Source organism: Pygocentrus nattereri, chromosome 18 (assembly GCF_015220715.1).
Source record: "Pygocentrus nattereri isolate fPygNat1 chromosome 18, fPygNat1.pri, whole genome shotgun sequence".
Lineage (NCBI taxonomy): Eukaryota > Metazoa > Chordata > Actinopteri > Characiformes > Serrasalmidae > Pygocentrus > Pygocentrus nattereri.
In genome coordinates this window covers 25805843-25831625 of record NC_051228.1, presented here as the reverse complement: position 1 = coordinate 25831625, position 25783 = coordinate 25805843, and the positions used below count along the sequence as shown (strand labels likewise).

The window sequence follows — 25783 nt, the reverse complement described above, 5'->3', positions numbered from 1 at the left end:
GAAAAAGAACTGCAGGCACAAAGCCTAGAGCGCTATGACAGACTGAGTCCACTCTGTGATCTGAAGGAAACTGACTGCTCTGGAATATTCAAGCTGTTCTAATTGATTTCTGTGTGTATCTTGAACTAATTAGTCAGGAACACACAAAGAAACTTAGATTGAGCAATTCAGACACCCAACGGCAATCAATTGCCTCAACACTGGGATAAATCTTTCTAATTCTGTTAGGAAAGTTCTGTTAAAGAAAATAACTAGTTACATTTTATCTCTATCTGGAAACGCTTTATAGAAAACAAAGTTCATTGATCTATCCAGACAACACACACATTCTTTCAGGGCATTTTGTGAGGTTTAAATAATGTTAGAAACAGCACAATGAAAACATTTTACCTGCTACAGTTAAATAAAACTAGGTTTCCACCATGAAAAATTCATGTAACCACTCCACTGAACAGTGTGGCCTTTAACATGTAAAATATATATAAATTGACATTAAATATGCATCAGAGTGGTTTGTATAAGAATTCTACCAACATCGTGCAAAGCTAAATGTATTAGTATGTGGAACACAGATGGGTAAACTGCCTCAACACTGAAACATAAAGTCTCTAAGGGGTGCTCAGATAACACTTCTACAAACTCTCTCAAGCATACTTCTCTTTACTGTTGTCTATGGAGCAATGCACACAAAAAGCACTCTTCACATGTGCAGCTTGTGTACTTGAATAAACCTTTAAGCTGAAAAACGTCCACCATTCTATTGACCAAATGTCCACCAAATGTCAGCTGCCGCAATACTAAGGATGACCTCTCTGTAGTCATTCACCCAACATGGAAGACAAGCTAGAGTTTGAACAACCAGAGTTCTACATCTTTCCACACAAACATCTGAACATGCTTTGTGAAAAGTTTTCTATTTATTGTTTTTTTAAGTTATTTATATTATTAGTGGGGAAAAAGCTTCACTACTTTCAATGTAAGTCAATGTAACATTGTTCTAAGTCATTTTTGAGGCTATTCTGAGATGCTAAATATTCAATAAATGAAAAATGTCAAAACAGTGACAATATGTCACTTTCATATCTTTCATGTTCCCTCATGTTCCTGTCTTGCATTTACCTTCTTGATAATTAACTCTCTATTGCAGAATGTTGCCTCAGGGCAACAAACTAATTTTCCTCACTTTACAATAACATCATACATATTTAAAGACAATAATAGGGATATCAGTGATAGGAAGAGTTTGACTAAGTCAATAAAAAGCATGTACTTGGTGATATTATCTTTTAGGGCACATGTAAGCCTCTTTTTTAACATTCAGTATCAAGATTTTTTTTGTTATAAGAATTTGCAGAAATAGGTTTGTTGCCTAGAAGTAACACTGTGTGACAGTGGAACGGATTTAACCAGTGGAACGGATTTAGCCAGGTCTCACCACTCCAGGGAACATGGCTCTATGTCATTTCTTCCCATAGTCTCACAATGTTGCCTCAAGGCAACATACTCCAAAAGGACCCCTGCACACATTATTTTTGTGTATGTTTTTGAATTGCAAGAAAACTCAATGCAGGAAAGTGAAGTTTTTAAATTGCTCTCATAATGTGTGTGGCAGAGGGATAACAATGATAAACTGCCTCTAAGATGTGTGTCCTATTTACAAGAGGCACAGCACGTTGCAGTTACAAAGGAGACGTCCGAATGACCCCTAATTCTGTTAAGAAAGCTTCGGTAAACTAGTTACATAACTTTTTTGCCTCAACACTGAGATAAATCTCTATAATTCTGTTTAAAAAGTTTTAGTTAAGAACACAGATCTTTACTAAGTTACTGCAGAGCAGGAACTCATTTAAGACTGCCATAAATCATCTCTGGAATAACTTCCTCACTGCAACTTTATAACAACAGATAACTGTTCTATACAATATGTGTGCTGGGCTGATAAGCTAGTATCTGTGTGTATGTGATATCACTGCAGTGTGTAAAGTCTCAGTCATTTCTATACATCAGTTGAAGTCATCTGAAGAGTCATCAGCTTCTCAGTGAAACAGCAGCTCAATGGATATTCACACAAGCATATGAGAGATGATCCCCGACAACATGATCGCTCTCTGCAAATATACATACACACACACACACACACACACACACACACACACACACACACACACACACACACACACACACACACACACACACAGTGCTCTTTCCTTTGCTTCTCTGGCTGCTTAATCTTTCAGGGCTTTGTTGCTGAGCTCTGTGTTTGACCCTGTGACAGGGCAGTCTCTCTACAGACAACTAGGCCACGTCTAACACACCCCACCCTGCAGTCAGGTGATATCGGTCTGCCCCTGTACTCACACTGTGACTCCTCTGTTTCACCCAGACACAGAACCCAGAGAGAGAGAGAGAGAGAGAGAGAGAGAGTCTGAGAGAGAGAGAGAGAGAGAGAGAGAGAGAGTGTAGGAGAGAGTTTGAGATGGTGTAAAACAAAGAGTGTGATGGAGTCTAAGTGACATATGAGAGGGAGACGAGAGAGAATGAAAGTGAGAGAGAAAGATTTATAAAATGAGAGAAAAAGAAAAAGAAAGAATGAAAGAAAGAGAAAATAGAGAGGTGGGGAGGGGGAGAGAAAGAGAAATGTAATATCGTATCTTGTTACACTTATGCCAATAAAGCACCACTGAACTGAATTGATCTGGTAAACTGACTGTTAGAGTTGGTTAACTGGTGAAAAGACGCTGCCCCCATGTCAAAGCCTGGACCCACCCACCGAGAGAAAGAGGAAGTAATTGCAGGGAGAACGTACAGTGTGCTGTACAACAAGGGTCGACAAGAGAAGAAGAGGAAGAGTCTTACCTTGCTGGCTGCGTCTCTGGGCATAGACCACCACCACCGCCGCGAGCACCACACAGCACACCGACGTCACAATGTTGGCCATCTGCAAACACACACACACACAGGGGCGACGGTCAGCTTCCGGCCAGAAACACCCACCCAGCAACACTGATGACCAGCCAACATCAGGAGATTCCTCTCTCTCCCTCTCCCTCTCCCTCTCTCTCTCTCTCTCTCTCTCTCTCTCTCTGTATCTCCTCATCCCCCGCCCTCTCCACTCTCCTCTCTCTCTCTCTGATTCTTCCTTACTCGCTCACTCACTCTCTGTGACTGGCTCCTCACCCCCCACCCCTCCTCTCTCCTCTCATCTCTACTGTCTTTCCCTTTTCTCAGTTCACCCTCCCTTCTCCCTCTGTCTCTCTCTTTCTCTCTCCCTCTCTCTCTCTCTCTCTCTCTCTCTCTCTCTCTCAACCCTGTCACCCTGTCTCTGTCTCTTGCATTTCCCCCTTTCGCAAGCTACCCTCTTTTTATCAGTCTCTCTCAACACCTCCCCTCTCTTTATCTCTCACTCACTCTTTTTTCTTTCTCTCTCTCAACCCTTCACCCTTCCATTCTCTCTTTATCTCTCTCTCTCCCTCTCTTTCTCCTTTTTCAACCCTGTCACCCTGTCTCTGTCTCTTGAATTTCCCCTTTTCGCAAGCTACCCTCTTTTTCTCAGTCTCTCTCTCAACACCTCCCCCCTCTTTATCCCTCACTCACTCTTTTTTCTTTCTCTCTCAACCCTTCAACCTTCCATTCTCTCTTTATCTCTGTCTCTCTCCCTCTTTTTCTTTCTCTTGTTTCTCTCTCTTAATCCCATCTATCTATCTATCTATCTATCTATCTATCTATCTATCTATCTATCTATCTATCTATCTATCTATCTATCTATCTATCCTCATCTCTCCTCATCTCTCTCTCTCTCTGTCTCTGTCTCGTCTTACAGTGGTCAGGAGAACGAGCATCCACAGAGAAAGCTAACTCCTCACACAGACACGCGTGCACGCAGCTTTAAAGGGCCAGTGGAGTCAGAGAGTCCTGACCTCAGCCTTCTTGCTCTGGCCTCAGGGCACTGAGTAAAAGAGAGAGTACTGAGAGTGAGAGAGAAAGACAGAGAGGCAGAGAGGAGTAGACAATGCCAGGCTCTGTATGTCTGCGGATGTTTTCAGGCTTTTCTGCCAAGCACACTACTGCTCACTGGTCTCTTGCTCCTCCTCAGACAACATCACGCCCCCCTAAGCCCGGCCAAAAGCTTCACTCACACGGCCTGATCCCCTCTTCCTCTCCTTCCCTTCACTCGCCAAATCTCTCCATTCGCTTCCGTCTCCTTTCCTCTCTCTACTCCCATTGCCAAAAGTTTGAGTACACCTCAAATTCTTTTTAAATTTGATTGTCTCACTCTTAGGGGGGCTTTTCCTACTTGCACAAGGAGATACGCGTGCGATGCAAACATAATATTTGTGGGGTACTGTTGTCTGTCCACACAGTTAAGATGGAAGATGTTTAGATTTTGCTCAGCCACTCATTAGAGCTCCGTTTATGTGTTAAGCTAGACTTTTATCACAAGGTCGAGTTCACACCAGATTCACTGCTCATTAAACACAGAATGTACATTTACTGAAGTCAAAACAAGGCAGAAACTATTTTCTTAACTTGAAATATAAGACATTTAAGGCAATAAAGAATGTATGTCATGACCGTGGAACCTCTTAGAAAGCTCTAAGTCAGGGGTCAGTTACCCAAACTTTAAGAAGAGCCATTTTGTCCTTTCGTCAAAAATCAAACCACCTTGGGAGCCACAACATTTTATGTCTATTTTACCACCAACTAAATGATCAACTAAATTACTTCAATCATGGCATGTATCGAAACATTCTCTCATTCAGTACACAATATCAAGACCTAAGTAAACAGTGTTAGCATCTGTGAGCCAATAGATAGGCTTGTTCCAAAATCTAGACTGTTTGGCTGCCTAACTGCATTCTGTAATTATACAGGCCACACCTACTTGTGGTTTGTCACGAAAAAAAGTATCCATCACACAGGCACTACATTGAAGTTGAAGCATTGGTGACAATATCAAAAACAATATCAAATCCTAGATTAGACAGGTTTCTAAACATAAAAGCATGGACTGAAACCCTTGTGGCCCAAAGGTCGGTCAAACAGCTGAAAGCTTTCAGTGCGGATGACTGCTGACATCACAGCAAGGGGATAAAATGTGGCATTATTCTAATATAGCACTTTCACAAATATTGACAAGTGTGATATAGCTCTCTTCAAACTGAACCTGCTTAGTCTGTAATATATCAACTTAGTGCAAACCAACTTAGAAGGCATGCGCTTTTGTATTAAAAACATTATGATAAGCTAGGTGTCCCCAAAATTTTGATGTGCAGCACATCCCTCTCTCCGTTCCTCTGTTCTTTAGAAGACTCCCTGAGCCAAGCATCTGAAACTCACACCAAGAACAACACTCCTCAGGGTTGGGGTCTCAATCCATCCCTCTAAGCATATCCCACATTTCAAACATTAAAAGGACCCTACAGTTAGAACAACACAAAGACAAGCATTTTTCAGAAGCAGACGCTCGATACAAACGTTTGAGGCAGGAGAAAAACATTTTTTCCCAGTTAAAAACACAAAGTAAGCCGAGGGAGGGCACTCAAGCAGAAGACTAACACACTTTTTGCACCAGTTAATTGTTTCCCATGATCCAAATGGTAGTTATTTATTGGAGTTATACAGGAAATCATCATGTAGCAGCACAGAGGAGGCTAAAATGCTAAGGATATTTAGCTATGAAGCTTATCACAACACTAGCTTGCTAACATGAAAGGGCTTAGCCCTATTCCAGCTATTCCAGAGCTGTTCATTCATCTTTGGCTCCAGCGTCAAAGAGATAAGTGTGCGTTGCAAAAATATTTGTGGGGTACTGTTGTCTGTCCACACAGTTAAGATGGAAGATGTTTAGATTTTGCTCAGCCACTCATTAGAGCTCTGTTTATGTGTTAAGATAGACTTTTATCATAAGGTCGAGTTCACACCAGATTCACTGCTCATTAAACACAGAATGTACATTTACTGAAGTCAAAACAAAACAGGAAACTATTTTCTTAGAAATTCAAGACATTTAAGGCCATTCAGAATGTATGTCATTACTGTGGAACCTCTTGGAATAAACAGACCACAGTGTAAATAAGTGAAATTTTGCAGTACTTATTGTGTCCGCTCTTTACGTTGGGTACAGTTTTCATGCTTTTTGGGAGACTAGCTCTCAGTTTTTCACTGAAATCTGCAAGGATATTTTTCCAGTTTTGGAAACTTCTATTGTTTTCATTTATTATTTTTTTTTAATAGATAATAGATTTAGTATATTCCTAATACACATGAATTATCTGATAATTAATACATCTTTTAGAAACAGCTCCTAAAAAACCAATAGCTTCTATATAGTGATTGTTTTGTAATATAATAATTGGAAATTTTATTTTATTTTTTCATTTATTTTTAAGAAGTTTTAACCCTATTTGTTGCCATATGAAGGATAGAGGAGAGAGCTAATAGCAGGTTTTATGGTGGATCTGGCCATGTTTTTGTGCTGTATTTCTGGGTTGTGTGATGTTAAAGCTGGTTTCTGGTTGTTCTGGTGTGTGAAACATGTTGCTATTTTTAACCATTTGTTTATAATATGAAAGCTTAAAGTAGAGATGTAGTATAACAGTAGCAAGTGGGTTGTGGGTGATTTTGGAGCTGGACAGCTGGCTGATGGATGGTCATAAGGAGATAAAATCATTCTGGGTTTGGAGGGCAGAGTCTGCTGACTGATCTGATGTGTGAATCACATCACATGCCACATTGTTGGCTTTGAAGGCTAAAATTTGAAGGCAAAAAAATGCAGGATTTTTGGTGATTTCCCAAGCCAAAGGACTCACAGATGCTGACATCACAGCTAGATGGCCATCTAGTTAGGGTCATGTCTGCTGTACAGTCTGACATCATATCTGTAGCTTAAACTGTTCTGAGAATATGAAGCCTAGAACTCAAATACTTTGCAGGCAAAAAACAGGTTTCAGCTTCTAAGGTTTAATCAACATTTCAAGAATTTTGCATATAAAGAATGAATTAAATGATACATAATATGTTGCTGTTATCTTTCTACATTCTTTTTTTTGTGAAGACTTGAAATTTGTTTACCAACTATTGAGACCCTCAGAAAAGCTTATCGATGCAGTTTCTCACTGTGATTCAGCTTTGAATGTTCAGTCTTTTGATACAGAATTTAAACTGTATACTAAGCTATGAACAAGGTCTATGCTGGAGTTCATCACTGACCACTTTGCTAGTGCAAGTATTTTTAAATGAATTCTGTGACTGAAATATCAAACTATTACAACTGAACTACTTTGATATTTTCAATTACCATCACTGCTCAAAGCCACAGTTGGTCTCTTTTTATGGTTTCTGGAAAGTTTTAAGTCAACCATCCAGTGAAGTACTGGAGGACATCTGCTGATTGACACTTCGTATTTATTCCTGCATTACAGAAATAAAGCATACTGACAGCAGTGAAATTAAAATTGCATCTCCCTGTCACCGCTTTAGAATTCCACTCTTTCTCTCTTGCCCGTAAGTAGCATTTAGCCTATCAAACTCTGGAACAATAAGTTTGATATCTGACAGCTCAGGATCTTTTTTTCTTAATGACACCCTGTGGCACTGAGGATTTTATAATAATACCAGCCAATTGAGAATCATTTCTCTTCCCTTCATCTACTTCCATATTTATTTATTCATTTTTTATTTATGGCTTTTTGGTGCTGAATAGGCATTTCGCTCGGTGCTTAATTAAAATATATAATTCATTGGGGCTACTGAATGATTCTCTCTCTCTCGTTTCAGGTTCTTTGTGATGTCCTGTACAATTTGCATTTAAATTGGAAATTCCAGCCTGAATATGGGTGAGAGAGGGTATGAAGTATCACAAAATAGAATCCCAGGCCCAGCCAGAGGAGTCCCAACATACCGCTGACTGACACACTGACAATAATCATAACAGCCCCCCCAACCCCTTTTATTGTCTGTTTTATTTTCCACCTTCCACCCTTCTCTCCTTGGGAAAACCTCTGAATGTGTGAAAGTGTTTCCCATTATGGATCTATCTGCTGTAAAGGATGTGAAGATTAGGCTAGACGTTTAATGCAAATGGCACTAACGGCAGCTGGGCACTGTGGAAAATAAATTTATATATCTGTAAAAAAGAAGAAACTTAAGTGGATCTGCAAGGTTAGTCACAGAGCTGAGTGCAGAGAGGATGCTGCCTTGCAGGAGTTACAAGCGAGAGGCTTTGATTAGGAATTCTTCTGAAGAGTTTTCACAGCATCTCACCTGATGTGCTGTAAAGTTTGTAGCTTAAACTGGAACTTCATGTGGTGTAAGAATCAGACTGAGTTCTAGAGGTTGATATGAGTCAATTAATGTCTTAAACGTCAACAACCAATGAGAGATTACAGATTTTCATTCCTCACTCTCATAACTATGTCATTTACTTACAGCCATATACAAACGTTTGAATAGCAACAGAAAATGATATGCTTTATTTTTTCTAAGCAAAAATGAGTGAAAATTATGACTTCCTCTACAGAAAAACGTCATTTTTCTGCAAAATTTGAGCTTAACTGTCACGCCCGTCGTTTCTGGCGCCCCCGTCCTGCACGCATCTGTTACTGATCGTGAACTCCTACCCACGAACTCCAACTCCCACAATGCCCCGGACTCTAGCATCACTGATCACATGACACTCACCAGATCTCAGTCACCTGAACTTTAATTCACCTGTTTCTACCAGTATTCATACCTCCTTGTTTCCAGTGTGTCTTTGCTGAGGATTGTTTGTGCTTCACATATAAAAAGCATTCCTTTTTGCAGTTGTCTTCTTTCTGTGTATGACCTCTTTTGCCCGTTTCTCCAATTGTGATTTTTGCCTTGTCTCCTGTATTGATCTGCCGTGCTTTGGCCCTGGACTGTCTGATCTCCTGGTATTCATTTTGTTTGGTTTATTTGTTTCATGTTATGACTCTGGACTGTTTTTGACTAGTCTTTTGGATTTGCCCCTTTCAATAAAGCCTCCGTAATCTATTCGCACTTGTCTCCTCCCTGCCCGGTCATGACATTAACATATTGGAAAAAATAAAGCAAATAACATCCCATACTTTTTACACATCTTCTATTTATGCATTTGTCTGGTTGTAATAAGTTGAATTCACAAAATAAACAATGGTTATGCATTAAAATGTGCAAAAGTGTGTTCTCTGTAAATTACAAGTTTTTAAAAAAAAAAAAAATACAACAAAACATAGTTCAAACATAACTTGACCAGGGGTGCCAAAACTTTTTACTTAGTAATGAGCCTGGAGAAAAAGGGCCACTACTGATGACTTGTTATGCTTAACTTTGTCCAGGAAACTGATAGTTATCGCCAACAATAATAAAAGCATGTTGTAAGATGTTATTGATGTTATTGTCACTCATTACACCAAGCAAAAGTTTTTTTATTGAAAACTTTTAATCTGCATCACGTTTGTGTTTGTAAGTAAAAGAAGAGAACTTTGATTTGAATTTGATATTAATATTATTACAGTCATGTACAGCTAACAGAATGTCATTTTTGAGGTTGAAATGAAACAGAAAAATTAAAAGGAAGCACTTAAATCTGTCAAAGCAGAATGTAAATCTAATGAAAATACAATTGACTAAATAACTAACTATGGAGTAATCCTATTTCTGTAACTACTGTGTAACGACTATGTAATTACATGGTAACTACATTCAGATAGCTCCTAACATCTAACGTACCATGCTGTTGTATAGCGCTATTTTAACAACAGTTTTATCCATGTACAGTGTTAGATTTAGTACTGAACTATGCAGTTATATTAAGCTGGATGACAAAGCTGCTTCTTATTACTTTGTAGAACAAGGTAAGTATATGTATTTACACACACTGAAATGGCCTGAAATTCTAATTCCCACATAATCAGGTTTTGTATGAGCTTTAATCAGAGATTCATAACTATAATCTCAATTTCAGCCAGAGCTCAAATCCTCCACAACACATGCACTCCCACAGAAGCCCATCTCCTGTAATTACAGCCTTGCTTCCTGGGCCCCTCCTGACACTAATTCCAACATCAGTCTGATACTATCAGAAATCACTCAGATTAGCATTCATGCTACAGAGGTGCATGGCGAGTGGCCTGTACACGCATGCATTCAATAAGCTTGACCTCTAAGCCTGGGCTTCGTCTTTAATAGTATGCTAAAGACAGCATCAATCCTGTCAAGGCCTGCGCCTGATGAGGCGACTGCAACCTCCAGGCTGCAGGGACGGTTCATGCATCTGAACAAAGTAATCGATACAGCATCAGCAAGCACAGGACGTCTCTTTTACCACCTGTCTACATTCAGTATGTTTGTGTGCGTGTTGAAAAAATGTGTGTTTAGGTGCGTGTGTGGGCCGGTGTGCGTGAGCATGCATGCATAGCTGTGTACGAGCTAGGCTAGTGGAGGTTAGCCATCTGGATTGTGTCTACAGGACTGGACTTGTTCTACACCCCGAAAAGCTCCCTAACCAAACAAAGGTCACTAACCTCCTGACCCTCCTGAGTGTATCAAACCAAAGCAAACAGGGCAGGACTGTGGGCGGCCGAGGCCCATTTAGTATTGATAGGCTTCATTTCCCTAGAGCATGCTGGGAAGAGAGAGAGAAGATTTCTGTCAGCCATATCTGGATAGCTCAAGCCTCTGGTTTAAGTTAACACCACTGGTGCCATATGCTACAGGAGCATATATGACTACCTTGCAAGTTATTACGAGTGGTCTGATGTGAACTGTGCTGTTCTAGAGTTTTTACAGAGAAATGTTTGCAGTGGTGGTGACAGAACCCAGACGTTTGTAGAGTTTAATGGCCCAAGAAGCTCCCTCCCAGAAAGCTATTACAGGAAATTATCACAAAGACACTATCTGATGCCTGAGATCCAGTTTTACAATAAATTTGATACACATTTTTGAGTTAAAATGTACATTTTTAAATCCATTGATGGTAGAGAGGTCATGCTTAAAGAATACTTTAACTAAAATCTTTTTGGATTTGCTTCTACTTTGATATTCAAAATTGCATATGCAACTTAGTGTAGGTTTACTGTTGGTTTTAGATAGTAAATAAAAAGGCTGTATTTGTGTTGCAGACAATGCGATTCAGGTTTCTATCATCACCACTCTAAAGAAATCTGAGTTTCTCTACAATCATATATTTAACATTAAACCACTCTGAACAACTTTGTTTACATCTAACAGTTGAATTATACCAAAATAATAAAAAAAAAACTTTTAATACCACCATTTTCATTCAATTTCCAGAGACTTCCAGAGTCTGCAATCACTTAAGCTTTGAATGGGGACTCATGAAACATTTGTTTGGCTGAAATACTGATATCCATAAATGCTTATGGTGTCAGTGGACGGGCGAGCAATGAATTTTTCTCAGCGATAATGACCACAGTAAAAATAGACAATGAACACTTTGATTGTTTTCAGACAAAATGCTCAAAGACTGTATTACATATGAATTACTTTGGTCTCTAACTACTGATCATCACTTTACCCTGTGTGATCAATAGAAGGCACAGTGGTAACATGCCCAATTATTTTCTTTCACAGGTCACTTCAACAAGAGCAGAAACTGTGGGAAGATTGTAAACCTCTCAGTATCATAATGTAAATGTGAATCTGATGAAAACATAACTGTCAACATAACTAGTAAAACAGAAAGATAGGTGATGGAAAACCTACAGAATTTGATAAAAACCATGCGCCCTGACAAACATTCATCACAAACAATCATAAATCTGCTCATACACATGTGTGTTTAGTTTGGCTCGAGCGCTAAACTGTCTGTTGTGTGAGCGTGCTGCCTGCTTTACAGTCTGATCAGCATTTTATCATAGAACACTTGGCATGATGTGATAATTAGACACTCCTACACACTTTACCAAACCTTTTATTTCCATTTTTGTCTGTTTTTATAACAGATTTTAAAGTGTCACCTGCCATTTACAATGTGTGGAAAATTCAGGATAAATGGAGCAAAAGAAATGCAATCTAAACGAGCAGATAAGCAGAAGACCCCAGTATTGACTGTTTCTGTGATTGTGCAGATTTACATTCAGGACTAGAAGACTACATAAAAAAACACCTGACACAAAAGTACTGCTATTTTTTTGGCAAACAGAAATATACATATATTAGTGTAAGTCAATGGAACCAGAATTCATTTACTCCATATAAACTATATATGCAATAAATCAAGTAATTAGGAGGTGCAGACTCAACTCCATTAACTGTGCAAAAAGTGCAATACATTACATAACAACATAAATAAAAAAGTATATAAGTAACTTAAAAAAAATAACGAGTAGCAAAATGACGATGACTAGATAGAATGATAAACTTCTAAGAGCTAAGCTTACTAATGAACCTATTCCATTTACCTCATACAATACAGTTCATTTTCCCCTTTAATCTCATCAAACCTGGGCACACCAATAGCTCTGAGCCAAACTCACTGCCACTCACTTTTACCTCCCACTCTGCGTGTCCACCAGAAATGAGTAACTGAGTTGAAAACATGTCAGGCCATGAACCAGCCTCTGTACGCTAGTTCAGAAACACTGTTTACTCGGCTTCCACAAGGACCCTTAAAATACAGCCTCCATGAATAGTGCTTTCCTGCTCCGGCAGCGAGCACAACCCTGACCACCCGGCATGCTGACCACACCACGCAGCCTGGCCCATTACCGGGAGGCTAAATAAGCAGACACCCCACAGCAAGATGCACACAGGATGCTTTTTCCTCCATAAGGAGCCTGTGTGAGGGCGGTTGTGTATAATCATGGTGCTGTTTACGGCCGCTACGAGCGCATAATAAAATGACTATGAGGCTGTGAATAGCAGCTTCAAATGCATGATTTTTCAGGGGTGGGTGGGGTTTGGCAAATCAAGCTGTCTGTTGATAAACACAACACAGACAACACAGCTTGCCTGCTCTTCTGGATGCAGGCCCAGATTTCTGCCTCCGCTGCTGCGAGACGTGGGGAAAATATGTCCAAACGGCATCGCGGTTACGGCAATGTTGTCTAATGTTTATGAATTCTGTCCTTCTGCTCATATGCTATGATCGTACATGGCGAGGCATATGGATCAGTTGCCAAATGAAGGGCTTGAACAGGTTGCCAGACGAAAGGACTTGAAGGATGACAGTGATGATGATGATGATCAACTTGCTGGGTTTTTTTCTACTTCGGGGTCATCTCTGCAGATCATGCACTTGCTTGAACTCCTCTATGCTGAGCAGAAGCAGAGAGGAGCCATTTGACACTCAGTGATCTATGACTCGTAATATAATTATCTATTTCTTCATCAGTTCCCTAGCCCTGGGCGGACATCTGTCACGAAAAGATGGAGCTACGAGTGTCTCTCTCTCTCTGCCTGTCTTGCTATCTCTCGTTTTCTTACTCTTTGTTGTCTGAGTTGACAACAGCAGTGTGATTGTTCAATAGAGTGATTGTTCTGTGAAAAATATATAATCGATAGCCATAGCCATAGTCTCAGCGTCAATCTCTACCCAGAGAGATCTGGTCTCTACTGTATATTAATCCCTTAAAATCACAAGCTTATTACATACACTGTAAAAAGGTCCTAATTTTACAGGAAATAACCCTTGAATTTTTAAGGTAATTTTCAGGGTTTTTTTTTTATTTTTTTTTTTATTATAGACAAAACTCTGTAAAATTACGAACAATGTCTGTAAATTAACAGCCTGGATGTTATTTAAAGGATTCTGCCAATAATGATTCCTTTCCTTCTTTTTTTTTTTAACAGAAAAACTACTGTATTTTTTATGCAGTATTTTTGGGGTTTTTTTTTTATTACATGCACATTTCTGGAAAAAGACAACAATGATCTGTAATTAAATAAAAAGCTCATTATATAAAGGTTTATGTCAATACTAATAACAAAGTTTTTTCTTATTACTTTTAAGGTATATATCATTAGTTTTAAATTTTCATATAATTTTACATTTTTGCCAATTAATTTGACAAAAGTAAAACGAGCAAAGCTAAAGTCAGAAAAACAAGGCATTCCAATACTGCAGGCAGGAAGTAGCAAAACCAGGAACGATAAGCTCTAAATCCTTTAGAGCAGAACATACTAGAAAGTTTCAACCTCGAGACAGCAGTAAAATGTTTGCCATATCTGATGTAGTGTGAACTCATTATTAGTCCCTGCTTGTTGATGGTAAATCTTGATTACCAGTGAGCACATTGCTGAAAAAACAAAGGCTGCACATTGCTGATCACTGCACAGCAAAAGGCTAAGAGTGGGTCAAAATGTATAAATTCAAATACATCTTAAAAATTATTTCTATTTATTGTGTTACATTAAACTGGAATAATGCTACGATTTCCACTTTCTGGAAATTGTAAATAAAAATTGTTATTCATTGTTTTCCCTTAGTGAAGTTAAGTCAACTTTATTCATATAGCACTTTGAACACAACAAATATATATAATACAAACTAAATACACATTTATTTTTCTTTATTTTCCAAGTCATATTTTCCTATAGTTGCTGTGCTTCCATGCTGTAATAATTGCTATTGGCTGTCTCCTCACCATGTTTCTTTGAGCATGATTGGGTAATCTGACTGTCATCCAGGAAACTGGCCAATCACAGCTGAGTGTGCCCTTAACCCGGTCAAATTTGAAAATCCATTAGAGCGGGTGAATTGCTACTGCTCCTCCCACTCCGCCACATATTTTACATCTGCCTGTCAGTTTATTTTGGGTGAATTTGAGTTGTGGGATGTCAACAGAGAACCAAAAACTGGAATATGGACAGAGAAGGAGGTCAGACAGGATCTGTGACAGCATCAGGCGTTAGCCGTGTTTTGTGTTTATGTCCATCGTTTATGCAGCCCAGTCTAAAAGTGAAGTTAGCCGGATAGTTTGTCTGCTTAATTTGAATAATTGACAGGTTGTGACTTCTGGTCCATTATGTCTTATCTACTTCTAAAGTGCTTTATTTAGTGAATTCAGAAAAAGTTGAAATAACACCAGTTAAAAGTTTCCCTGCAGAACTTTTAGTGCCTTTACTTTGTTGAAAGTGTTTGATAGCAGTAATTTAAAAAAACACCTGTTAAAGAACATTTTGTGCTATCATTTTATTTATCGCACTGCCCTGCGATGGACTGGCCTGTCCAGGGTGTATCCTGCCTTTTGCCCAATGACAGCTGGGATAGGCTCCAGCACCCCCCCTACGACCCAGAAGGAGAAGCGGCTTAGGAGATGTGTGATTTTATTGAAGGTTTTTGATCACAATAATTTAGGAAAAATCTGTAAAATATTGGATTTGGTCTGCAGAATGTTTTGTGCTATGATTTTATTGAAGGTTTTTGATCCTAACATTTTAATTAAAATCTGTAAAATAACAGTTTTTATCTGCAGAACATTTTGTGCCATCTTTTTATTGAAGGTGTTTGATCATAATTATTTATGGTAAATCTGTAAAGTAACAGTTTTTATCTGCATTCATTTTTGTGTTATCACTTTAATGAACTTTAGTGTTTGATCATGATAATTGTCATGATTGGCCCCTCCCAGTCTCTTCATGTGCTTTTATTTGCCTTTTAGCCCTGTAATGTGCTTTTATTTTGATTTATTCACAGTCCAGCCCCCTTGTTTTCTGACTCCGCCCCTGATTAGTTCCACCTGTTTTCCGCCTGTCCTTCTTTATCCTTTTGTATTTAAGCCCCTTGTGTTTGTTGGTCTTTGTTTGATGTTTGAATTGTTTGTAAGTTTGGATTTGTTTGTATTTCGTCATGTCTGTCCCTGGCTATATGAACCTGGACCGCCATGACCATGACCCTGGATTTGCCCTTAATAAATTTTGCTTGTCTCTGCACATGCATCCGCCTCAACGCTCCCAGCCATTACAATAATTTAGGAAAAATCTGCAAAATAAGTTTTTTTATCTGCAGAACCTTTTGTGCCACCTTTTTAATGGTGTTTGATCATAATAATTTAGTAAAAATCTGTAAAATAAAATTTTTTTGCTGCAAAAGCTTAATCGAAGATTTCTACAAAATTATTGTTTTTGTATTTTTGTTTGAATTAGGATATTTTATTTTAGTTTTACGGGTGTAACGTGGAGTGAGGAGGTGGACGCATATGTGGAGATAAGCAACTTTTATTAAGGGCAAATCCAGGGTTGTGGTCGATACAGTCCAGGTTCAAATGGCCAATACGCAGAACAGGAGGGACAGACACGATGAAAATAAACAGGTACACAAACAACAGGGCCAGAAGAAAAACAACATACATCAAACCTCAAATGTCAAACAATAAACAACATCCCAAACAACAAACAACAAAGACTAGCCCCCACAGGGGAAAACACAGGGCTTAAATACATGAGGGTAGAGCTGGGTATATACTGTCAGCTGCATTCTGACTGGATATGCACCATTATATGCACAATTTTACTCTCTGCAGGTTGTGAAATGTGTATTTTTTACTTAAAAGCTCTATATGGTTTGAGGCAAGTAGGCTATAATTTAATTGTGCAGTTTTACACTGCTAATTGTTAGGGCATAAGCTTCTATTACTTGTTAGCTACATTATCCTGACTTTTTCCTGGCTGATCAACTACACTGTGTGAAATTAGATTGTTGGAAACATACTGATGGCGTTGGTTACAGATGAATTTCTAAACTACTGAAGGTTCCAGTGAGCTCTGTTGGGGCCATAATCCGGAAGTGGAAAGAACATCATTTCATCATAAATCAGACACGACCAGGTCCTCCCCACAAGATTTCAGACAGAGGAGTGAAAAGAATTATCAGAAGAGTTGTCCAAGAGCCAAGGACCACTTGTGGAGAGCTACAGAAAGATCTGGAATCAGCAGGTACAATTGTTTCAAAGAAGACAATAAGTAATACACTCAACCGCCATGACCTGTATACACAATCACCACGCAAGACTCCATTGCTGAAGAAAAAGCATGTTGAAGCGCGTTTAGTTTGCTCAGCAACATTTAGACAAGCCTGTGAAATACTGGGAGAATATAGTCGGTCAGATGAGACCAAAATTGAACTCTTTGGATGCCATTATACACAACATGTTTGGAGGTTTAAAGGCACTGCATATCACCCCAAAAACACCACAACAACACTGAGGTTTGGAGGTGGGAACATCATGGTGTGGGGCTGTTTTTCAGCATATGGCACTGGCACACTTCATATAATTGAAGGAAGGATGAATGGACAAATGTACAAGACATTCTTGATAAAAATCTGCTGCCATCTACCAGGATGATGAAGATGAAACGAGGGTGGACATTTCAGCAAGACAATGACCCCAAACACACAGCCAAGGAAACTCTCAACTGGTTTCAGAGAAAGAAAATAAAGCTGCTAAAATGGCCCAACCAATCACCTGACCTGAATCCAATTGAAAATCTATGGAAGGAACTAAAGCTCAGAGATCATAGAAGGAGCCCACGGAACCCTGAGGATTTGAAGAGTGTTTGTGTGGAAGAATGGGCCAAAATCACACCTGAGCAATGCAGGTGACTAGCTTCTCCATACAGGAGGCGTCTTTAAGCTGTCATCACCAACAAAGGCTTTTGTATGAAGTATTAAATACATTTCAGTAAGCGTGTTCAATACTTTTTCCCTGTGTCATTTCTCATTATTACCCACAACTTAATTTATGGACATCTATGGTTTGATTTCTTTGCATGTGTGAATTGGATGAGTTTTTATCAACATCTGGTGAGAATTTCACATCAACAGCACCTTTAGAAATATATTTACTTAGAAAATTGGTGACGTGTTCAATACTTATTTCATCTGCTGTATCTGTCATTTGCTTAGTCTTCCAATGACTGAGCAAAATTGGTCCTAAAGCCTCGCCCTGAGGAACCATCTTAATGTTGTGTTGGGACCACGTCCTCTTTGTCTACCAAACCATATCAACCAAATGGCCCTTACCTGCAGGAGTGGTTAATCTTGTTTATAGGTTGATTTGTCAGTAGAACGTCATCTATAAATAAAGTGAGGGGAAACAGCCGGGTGGCGGTGCCAGGTGGTGGGCTCTGTTGAGCTCCAGCATAGCAACTGGCGCAGGGCAGCCTCCATGCCCTGTGGCATGCACGCTAAATGTGCCTGAGCCTGCCACCTCTGCAGGAAGACAACATCTGTTCTTCTGACAAACCAGCGAGCAGGAGCCAATAAATTACTGTGCCGTATGGAGGCGGCAGGGCGCACAGGAAGTGCTCAGAAACATAAGATAAAAAAACAACACTTTGTGAAGAGCAGAATTAGGGGAAATGTGAGGAAGGATACAGAGAGACATAGGATGAGAGAATGAGAAAGAAAGCAACACAGCCTTGAAAGTCAAAAGGTGCTTTTGACTTTTCACAAGCAAAGAAACCTTTTTACCTCAGAGGTTTCTCTGAAGAAAGGTGATGCTGGCACTTTGTCAATCACCAAGCTTTTTCTGCACATGTATCTGAATGTAGGAGTCTGCCAGGTGTCAAAAAACACAGCCCTGTCTTCAGCCCACGATGCAGCTGAGATCAGGCAAAGCCTCCGAGACCCGACGTGTGGGGCACAGAGCGTATAGTCTTTGCGGGTCTGAGCCAAAAGCGGAGGCAACAGGCAGCCAAAGGTTATAACCTCAGTTATGCAGAACAAGACAGTCAGTCATGCCCAGTGAAGCAAAGCAAATGCACTTTGCAAATTACTGGATTAGATTTTACAACAATAACCATAAAGGTAAAAAAAGGTTAAAAAGGTTTCATGGATACTTAGTAGAGGTTGCTTCAAATTGAGCGATGCTTATTGTAATGACAGAGGGAGCTCAATGCCCAACTACGCGTTTCAAAATCAATGTCTGACAAGCTCATTTTTAACCAGGCAGTCAGAAACATAGACAATCCAGGCTGGATTTCGTGGTAGCTTCTTAGCAGAAAGATGATTCTCAAATGGTAGAGTGAGCATCACACTGAACACTCATTTTCACACAGCTTTCTTCCAGGGTCCAGTTGCTTTGCGAGTTCAGTACATTTGGTCAAATTTGAGAGCCCGGGAGAGAACCAATCTCTGGTCCTCCTGAAATCAGTAGTCTGGGTTTGCTTTCAGCAAACTCTGGTGTGGTCCACCGTGCATGTGGAAACGTGCATGTGGTGTTGCGTGACTTACTGCTCACTTCCCTTTTCACGTTCTGTGATGGTGGGGAGAAAAGTGTTACTCTTCACTGCTTTTTTTCCAATGAAAATAATAAAAAGCAGCAAATTGATGAAGCTAGTGCCTACCATTGTGCAAAACTGGATGCAGAAAAGTAAACTATATACAACTGTACAATTGATCCACAATTCCGATGGAATCATTTTCTGCATGGACATTTGAAACTTGTAGCAGACACTGCCTTATATTTGCCTTGAATTTTGCAGTTCTGTAAAGCACTCTGGCATGGAGATGTAAATTCTAGTAAGTCCACCACTTGTAGCCATAATCAGCGACTTCCAGAAGGCCTAGAGTGATGTTTTTTTCTCTCACACAAAATGGTATCGCCCATTGAAAACCTAATTTTAGTTGATTCTAATGTCACTTCTAATTATTTTGGTATGTAATTTAATGTATAAGAACAGTTCAGTTCTGAAAGGCTAACCAACGGAAGAGCTTGCTCAGCCTTATACACCTAGATACCACAGGGGAAATAAAAATCATGATTGGACAATTTTTCATAGGATGATATTAAGCCCATGTTTATAAATACAACAATAAAATGAGTAGTACAATACTTAGAGTTTAAATATCACAAGTTTGATAATTCTATAAAATAACAATTAACCCAAACTTACAAATGTATTTTTTTAGTTTCCAGAAATCATTAAGCCTCTTGTGAAGGGCTTGAGAGCCCTGAGGGTCTCCCACTGGTATTAATGATGAAACAATTATTGACATTTATTAATGTTAGCAAAATGTCAGCTTCATTTTCATGTAACCAAATAAACATTTTATGGACCTTATTAGATTCCTTAAAGAAGCAAATCATTCGTATCATTATTAAAACAATCATATCTTTTTTTCTTACATAAAAGAAACAAAAGCAAAACTAATTACTTGTTATTGCTATTGGAGGTACTTTCCTTAACATGTTTACCATCCATGCATTGTAAAACACCCTGTGCTCTGTGCACATACCATATGCAGAGCTATCACTGCATACATTGTCTAAACCATCAGTATGCATTGCACTTTTGTGGGTGGCCTGGTGTATATACACACCAGCGTGGGCAGCTCAGTGTGCATGCTATGCTGTGTAACTAATGTGGTAGGTGGTATCTAACCTCATTCAGTGCAGTGTGAACAGGTAGCTCATTGTGTGGGTAAACTGTTCTGACTTATGGTTGGAGCCCAGTATGTGGCCCAAGGGACTGGAGTGCAGCATCGGTGTTGTCAGAAGCAGCCAGCAGCATTGTGGAGAAGCCCAGGGGCATCCCGGGTTGTGGAGGGCAGGCTCCCGCAGCCCTTGTCACAGCACTGACAGAGTCATTAGGATTCTATTCCCAACTCCCTGCTCCTTTCATTGCTTATTAGCCATACAATCCATTACAGGCAGGCTATGCTTGCGGCCTCCTCCCCACCAACTACCCAAATTACACACGGAGGGAAATATTCCATCAGCATGGGCAGATCCAGCATTGATACAAAGAGGAAGCAGGAACTTTGAAGAAAGGCAACAGGAGATAACAAGGCCAACACACCGATGGCGATACCAAAGACACCAAAGGGCACTTGGATATGAAGGGAGGTGTTAGGCTTGAGAGTTGAACGTTTTTGACTGCAGGGACTGGCAAAGCAACTTCTGCTCAACATATAGATGCAACGGCTTCAAATCTGCCATAAGGAAACATGCTTTAGATTTAAGGCACTTTATACAAAACAACATGACTATTAAATGCATCATTATAAAGTCTGTTTGTCACAAACACAGCCCACGAAGCATGAAGCAAATCAAGCAAGTCGTATGCATTCTGTGCTTTTCAAACCATCACGCAGCTAATCAAACAGCGTTTCTTTCCATAGGAACCATTTGGAGTTCAATTTCAGATTCCATTTCACAGAACTGCGGGATAAGCAGCAGTATCCTGGGCCCAGTGATTCGGCGCAATTACAATTGTGGGGCTGGAAATCGTCGAGTCTGCACCCCTCTCTCTGACAGAGCACATCGATTTGCACTGCTGGAAAGTGAGAGAAAGAGAAAGAGACACAGCTCTCTTGTATGGTGGAGTGGAACCTCCACACAGCCCACCTGAGCGGACAACGCTAAGATTATCTGCAGCTGGCCTACACTCTCTGCTCTGGTGGGCTGCAGGCTTGAGTGACACGGGCAGCTGGCCAGTCACAGCTGAAGGCCTAGGCGTGAACGGAATACACAAGAGATAGCGAAGGTTTCTGTTTTGATAAGAATGACAAAAAATAAAGAAAGAAAGGACAGCTGCATGGTAGACTTTTAAAAATCAACCAATTCTTTGGACTGATGCCATAGAAGAACAACTTTCGATTCCCTAAAGAATCTTTCACTGAAAATTCAACTGAAACCACTCAATGGGAATCCAATTGTGCCAAAGAAACCTTTCTATCATCTTGATTTAGAAGATGTAGAAGGACACTGACTGTAGGCTAAAGCTTTTCAACTGAAGGAGTTAGACTTCACCATGAACTGAATTCAATTGAAGTTCTAACTATAGTGATCTGTACCTTGCCTGATCACTCAAAAATCCTTGCTCACCAACTCCCAACAAAGCTGCATTTCGCAAAGTGCAACCTCTGTCTGCTGACCCTGAAGGCTTCTCCTTATGGCCTGAGCTTGTCCACTCCAACAAAAATCACCTCCACAGTGCACAAGAGTGCAATTGACAACTACATTCGCACCAGCTGGAGAATGTCTGTCTCAAGAATGCCTGTCTTGAATTAGATTATCGATTTGTTTCTATCTCATTGTCATTTGCCCTCAAAGACAATGGCACCTTTTTCTATATTATCTACACCAACTATTCCACAGAATGGAAACTCCGAACGGCTGGATCTTTCAAAGAGCATGTGATGGGCTACAGTGTATCCACTGCATACTTTTCATTGCAAAAGCAATATCAGTTCACAGAATTAGCAGCACAATAATGGCAAAATGGAATAGTTGGTAATTCTAAAAGAGTGAAACTGAATGTTTGGGAATTTGCAAGTACTTCTATTTGCAATGTCTTTCTGCCTCATGCTTTTTGTTTGTGCCCAGCCAAAGCACCTACTGTGTTCGCTCTCCCCTCTTATGAATGCAACTCAGCAAAAACTGCAAGTACTAATGTCATGCTAATAGGGAGGGCTAATGGAGTTTATTTTCGGGCGCCTCCTTTGTGCATCTATCGACAAGCGTCCAAGAGGGATATAAGGGCATGCTATTCTTTACACCTTCTCATCTCGATTGCCTTCAGCTTGTAAGCTAATATATTTTGAGCTTCACTGATCTATTGATCCTCTTTGCTAGTCAAAAAAGGTCTTTTTTTTGCAGAGGAAAATGAGATGGGAGCAAAAAAAATGCATAGGCCTTTCAAGGAGAGAGGATATTAGCATTTTGATGGTCTGAGGAGAAGATTAGGCCACGTTTAAGGAGAAAACAAACAGGCGGAGACGTGGCAATATGATTCCTTGCAAAAAAGATTGGGTATTGTTTTATTGCTGGATATTGTTGGTTAAAGACCCACCAGGTCATAGGCCTAAGTCTTTTATTGCGGCAAATAAATGATTCCCCAATGTCATTTACCTCAAGTATATCAGCAAGAGAGCTAAAGCTAATATGTATGGCTCCTGCTAGTATACAAGGCAGCAGCCTCAGGTTGTTTATCCCCCCGTTGTTGATGCTCTTGCCCATCTTAACTGCTACTGACACGTGGTAATGCACATTTGACTTGCTCTCTCTCCTTCCTCTGGTTGCGGATGGTCTGTAATAAACACTCCATGCAGGGCTTGTCTGCCACTGTCATGCTGAGCAGAATCAGCGGCGAGTGCATTAGCTGCTCTATCGGAGAGCGTATTGATCTGCTCTGAACATGGTTTACAGCTACAGAAAAAGCCGGGGAGAGTCAGCCTACAGGAGAGGGAGCATGCATTTTATTCCACAGCCTGGCTCCCAGCCAATGTTTCATAGCTACATTACATAATTACAAATGCTTCTTAGCGAATGCTGAGACTTGAGGGCAAGTACATATAAGAATGAGAGAAATGAAAATGCAGGGGAGAGGTGTTTGGTACTTGTTTTGAGCTGTTTTTGTTTTTATCAAATGGAACTGAACAGATCACAACATTTCAGACTACTTTTGCCACCTAGTAAGATAATCCTCATGCATAAAGGTTAAAGTCGCAGAGAAAATAATTGAAAAAACAGGAATTTCCAAAATTGGTGTCTAAAAAATGTAAAGATCCAAAGAAAATGGACTCCTTACAGACATACAGGACCTAGCAGATACCTAAAACGGTCCCTGTGAGGCAAACACCGCTTAAACCTTTCATCTTTGGGAGAGAGGAGAAAATCAAGCTCCAGTCTTACTTAAGATCTGACAAAAATCCACAGATGTTTCTGTCCATCCTTTCTAATGCTATGGGTCTGAAAGAGAGTGGAGCTATAAAGAAGGAGTCAAGAACTCAGTAAAAGAATCATAAAAAATTAAGAATACTTACAAACAAAGAAACTCTAAGACTGAACTTATATTAAAATAGTGGAGGGCAGACAGGCTAAATACTGAAAAAGTTAAATGAAGGGCGGTCTCTAACTTTTGCACAGTACTGTACATTTCTATGCAAAAAGACATTTGTGCAATTGCTAATCAAATGTTGCTTGGCTTCTAGTTCATTTGACCTTTGACCTTAACCTTTTAGCTAAATAGCTATATATAATACTCAAATAGGTTCTTCTCTTGTGACAAGCTTGACATTGTAACAATGACAGAACCCTTTTTTGGTGATACAGAGAAACATTTTTCAAAAAGCTTATATATTTACAAGGTGATTCAAAAGGATGCATCCGATTTCAAAATGATTTATTTCACTTATAAATCATTACAGAACAATGCAGTAAATTATAAATGGTTTAAGTGAGCATGAAGTTTATTATGTACATTTACTAGTAAAAATGTAACAGTGCAATTACACATATTACTTTCAAGCTTACACACAAAAAAATGTGTTATGAGCTATTTGTGTCCTCTAGAGATCTGTTTGGGCAAAAGCACAATGCTGAAACTCAAAAGCCCATTGTGAGCAGCACCAAAAACAAAAGGAAATTAGAAACATGAATTCCCTGAAGAAAATGCAGAGGGACTGCAGCTTAAAGATAGCTGTCACTATGCAGTTGCTGTGGTATCCCAGATAGTTGATCATCTCCCAAATAGTTGCTAGGCTGTGGTGATGCCGTTGCAACCCTAGAGTGTTGTTAGGTAATTGCTATGGTATTCCAAGTGGTTGCTAGGCGGTTGCTGGTGGTTGCTATGATATCCCACATGGTTAATAGGATGTTGCTATTATAATGAACTTGTATCAACATGACATAAGTTGCGTGCACAAACTTTGGTAACAGCTTACTGTAGGGTACAGTTCATAAGGCTACATAATACCTACATAAGCTTGACATGACAACTGATATAACACAACACAAATGTTTCTGAATGCTGTTCCAATAGGTGTCGTTTGCTATAAAGGTTACATTTGCTAATTTTGCCAATTTTGAAGCTAAAGTAGTTTTTATGACAGATGCCTTCTGGAATAAGCATTAATAAACAAAAACACATGAGTCACTGAAGAAACCAATATACTATTGGATAAGACCAGTATTGTGCATTGCACTGCAATGTGCAATCACTAATTAAACCCTATAAAAGTAATAAATATAAATATAAGGCTAAAAGGTAGTTTCCTCTACTCACATTTACATTTCACTATAAGTGGAAGTATTAGGGATATTCCATCACAATTATATTTGAGTGCAGCAAACATTCCCTCCTTGCAATATGTTTTGTTTTTCTTTCTTATTTAACTTGGCAGCAGGCATCCTTTGCCTCAACGATTAAACTGTAGGAGCTAAAAATGATATTTCTCAAATGAGCTATGGAAGCTGAAGACACTATAGTGGGTCTGTGATGTACGAGGAGAAAAAAAAATCATTACACCTTAGTTCAAATCAGTCTCCTGAGTTTCAGTAGTACTTACACCCTTGGCTTTCTTTGTTTAAACAAGCAGCCTGGTCGATAACAAAGTAATCGTAATTGTCAGGCAAAGGGGGTCTGCAATCTCATCACAGGACCTTTTATTTGTTTATTTATTTTTTAATTCTTGCTCAGGTTTGCTTCCTCAGCTCCAGCTGTGATGCAGATCGAAGCATCAGCCAGGCAGAGCGGGAGACATAAGGCCAGCCAGAGATGCTCCCTGCCATGCCCTTCAAAAGCTTCTCAACCAGGGAGAGCTTGTGTAACATCAGCATGTTGAGTTCAGACTAGGAGACCACTTCCATTGCTCTGCTGTGGCTTTTGATCGATGGTGAAATGGAGGGAACATTATTGTGCATGAATTGAACAAAGCAAATCTGGGGAGTTATGCATTTTTTTCTGCCCGTCTTGTTTCCTCCTCTAGCTCTCAAGGGGAGGTTGCACCGAATGAATCATTACAGTTCTGCGTGCCTTTTTAACGAAAACAGAGTTAACGCTGGTGATTCCCAGCATCCTCAGACTCATTTCTGTT

The 25783-nt window shown here is 39.7% G+C and overlaps 1 protein-coding gene across 1 annotated transcript in view; it reads right to left on the bottom strand.

Moving 5' to 3' along the window:
* Positions 1–25783, bottom strand: part of cntfr (ciliary neurotrophic factor receptor) — a 222599-nt gene that overhangs the window by 134572 nt on the left and 62244 nt on the right. Inside the window, exon 2 of the mRNA XM_017700217.2 lies at positions 2857–2938. Within this exon, the coding sequence (XP_017555706.2) occupies positions 2857–2938 (82 nt within the window). The remainder of the gene's footprint in view (positions 1–2856; positions 2939–25783) is intronic.